The 2,648-nt window shown below is 38.2% G+C and overlaps 1 protein-coding gene across 1 annotated transcript; it reads left to right on the top strand.

Moving 5' to 3' along the window:
• The first annotated feature begins 413 nt into the window (after positions 1-413).
• Positions 414-2,648, top strand: LOC113319202 (protein LIFEGUARD 2-like). The gene is made up of 4 exons (XM_026567475.1): positions 414-968; positions 1,068-1,181; positions 1,873-2,030; positions 2,164-2,648. Exons 1-4 carry the CDS (start codon positions 713-715, stop codon positions 2,368-2,370), a joined length of 735 nt encoding a protein of 244 aa, XP_026423260.1. The 5' UTR covers positions 414-712; the 3' UTR covers positions 2,371-2,648.

Raw genomic sequence — 2,648 nt, 5'->3', positions numbered from 1 at the left:
GATCATCCAATAACGGGACTGAGGAAGTATTTTCAAAAAAATGTCTTGGGAATTTTGTGCCAAAATACCCAGCACATTCTCATCTTGTTTTCTTCTGTACCCCACATGAGTCTTCTCGTAATGTTAGTCAGCTTCCTCTCTGCTTGGAATGGACTTCGCAGCAAGGATAAGTGAAGAATAAATCTATCGGAGTCACAAATATATCAGGGACGGATAATTCCTAGCCCCTTGGTCCGAGGGCCTTGGAGCAGAGTCTTCAGATGGTATATGATTGACCGTGTTTTTTTTTGTTTTTTTTTTGTTTTTGATCAGATATATGATTGACCGTTAGATGGGTGTAAACATCACATCATAAATTGCCCGAAACCGAACTTTCCTTCGAGGCGAAGAGATACAAAGAAATTGGAGAAGTTTGTTCTCGAGAAACCTAGAACGTCAGAAATCGTGTCAAAAATTCCTCATCGATTTTATTTTTTGAATCCACGTTTCACTCCATTAAGCTATCCACGTCATAATCCACATCACAAATCAATACCCGACGACTCTCGAAATTTCTAAAAACCAAAACCGTGGGTCTCTTCTCTTCACCACACCAGAATTCCCCAATTCCTTGGTCATTTAAAATTGTATCCAGACGCCTGATCTCTTCTAAAATCATCTCATAACCTAAAATCCTACATTCTATTCTTTGATTCTTGTTTAGTCAGCGAAGATGTGGAATCAGCCGTATGGAAAAACTGGAGATCTTGAATCAGGGGCGGCTCGACCATTATATCCAATGATGTTAGAAAGTCCTGAACTAAGATGGGCATTCATTAGGAAAATCTATTCAATCTTATCACTGCAATTGCTTCTCACAATAGTAATTGCATCTATTGTTGTTTTTGTTCACCCTGTTTCTCATTTCTTTGTTTCAACTAGTCCTGGTTTTGCACTTTACATTGTTATCATCGTCACTCCCCTTATAGGTAAGTCCCAGTAATTCCATATCTAGGGTTTTTTTTTTAATGGTTGAGTTAATGTTTGATTGTTTTCGGGGCTGATGATTTTGTTCGAAAATTATGCAGTGTTATGTCCTCTATCATACTATTACCAGAAGCATCCAGTGAATTTTATACTTCTTGGTATATTTACGGTTGCGATTGCCATGGCTATTGGATTAACTTGTGCTTTCACGGAAGGTAAGAAGTCCAATTTTCAGTATGAGTTGAGAATTTTGATAGTTTCATGTTGGGAGGTGGGTGCTGCTTTAATATATGGAGTTGTTTTCTGTCTGTTGTAAAGTTATAACATGAACAAGCATTCTCAATTTTCGTTAATGCTGTTCTTTACTTAGGTTATTTCGTAACTTGTCATAGAGAATTTAGTTTGGCAGTATTAAATTATCCACAAAATATGAGATAACTGCAATTAGGAAGTGTAGTGTGGGAAGTGTTTTGGGTAAAATTCTTATAACATGAGATTAGGTCTTCTTAGTGGGACACTGCCACTTAAGCTACCTGTTTTTGACGAGGTTTGGGCTGATAGTTTCCAGTGTAGTGTTTGCAAACATTCACTGATGGGTCTAAGGGAAAAGATGGTGGTATCCTAGTTGGCTGGAAGGATTGACCTAAGAGACTGGGGTAGGTCATGTAGTTCTGTAGTTATTGGTTGGTAGTTGATAAACTATTCATCTATAAATACTGCCAATAGATTATTATGTTTTACTTCACTCCAGGCATGAGATGGTCAGAAAGGTTGCGGATGCAGTTGGTTATTAGATTTAGTATTTCCTGGTGTTAAAGCCGAAGGAAACTGCGTAATTTTGGGGTTTTGTTGTTTCAGACTTTTGATTATGTACTAAAAAGTTCTAGTAATTTTGTATTCGTGCAGGGAAGATTATTCTGGAGGCTGCAATATTAACAGCAGTGGTGGTGGTAAGCTTAACCATGTACACATTTTGGGCGGCTAAGAGAGGCTATGATTTCAATTTCCTTGGGCCTTTCCTGTTCGGTTCCATCATGGTACTGATGGTGTTTTCTATAATTCAGGTTTGTGCTGTATTTTCGCTTGATTGTTTCTCTTTCTTTCTTTGATAGCATTTAGTCGGGAATGTTTATTATACTTGGTATTCCTAAGCTGGATTGCTGATGTTCTTTGCTGCACCTGTTCTTTATTCTGCAGATATTTTTCCCACTAGGGAGGATATCCTTGATGATTTATGGGGGTCTCGCTTCAATAGTATTCTGTGGATATATCGTTTATGATACCGACAACCTGATCAAGCGTTACTCTTATGATGAGTACATCTGGGCTTCTGTCTCACTATACCTGGACATTGTCAATCTCTTCCTGTCTTTGCTCACTCTGTTCAGAGCTGCTGATAGCTAGAAGCTTCCTTTCATTCTTAACTGTTCCTGTTGTCCTTTCTTTTTGGTTTTTAAGCTTTAGTCATGAGTATGAACTACTTCAGATTGTTACAGATTGTTACATGTGTAAGACATGGTATGATTTAATGTGTTTCTGGCCAGTGTTGCGCCATTATTTGGTCTTCAGATGGATGCGAGACCGTCTCCTGTAAGTAAAATTGATGAAGTTCTGTGACAGAGTGACCCGGTACACAAATGGCTTTGGGATGAATCACGGTATTGTTGAAGCATATTTTCTTA

This window comes from Papaver somniferum, chromosome 10, assembly GCF_003573695.1.
Source record: "Papaver somniferum cultivar HN1 chromosome 10, ASM357369v1, whole genome shotgun sequence".
NCBI classification, from domain to species: domain Eukaryota; kingdom Viridiplantae; phylum Streptophyta; class Magnoliopsida; order Ranunculales; family Papaveraceae; genus Papaver; species Papaver somniferum.
This window is presented reverse-complemented; position numbering and strand designations above follow the sequence as displayed.

What these genes read in the sequence shown, in the direction of transcription:
- LOC113319202 (XM_026567475.1), top strand. Translation starts at nt 713, where the DNA reads ATGTGGAATCAGCCGTATGGAAAAACTGGAGATCTTGAATCAGGGGCG. An exon ending in AACTTGTGCTTTCACGGAAG is followed by an intron (nt 1,182 to 1,872) that starts GTAAGAAGTCCA and finishes GTATTCGTGCAG; the next exon opens with GGAAGATTATTCTGGAGGCT. An exon ending in TGGTGTTTTCTATAATTCAG is followed by an intron (nt 2,031 to 2,163) that starts GTTTGTGCTGTA and finishes TTTATTCTGCAG; the next exon opens with ATATTTTTCCCACTAGGGAG.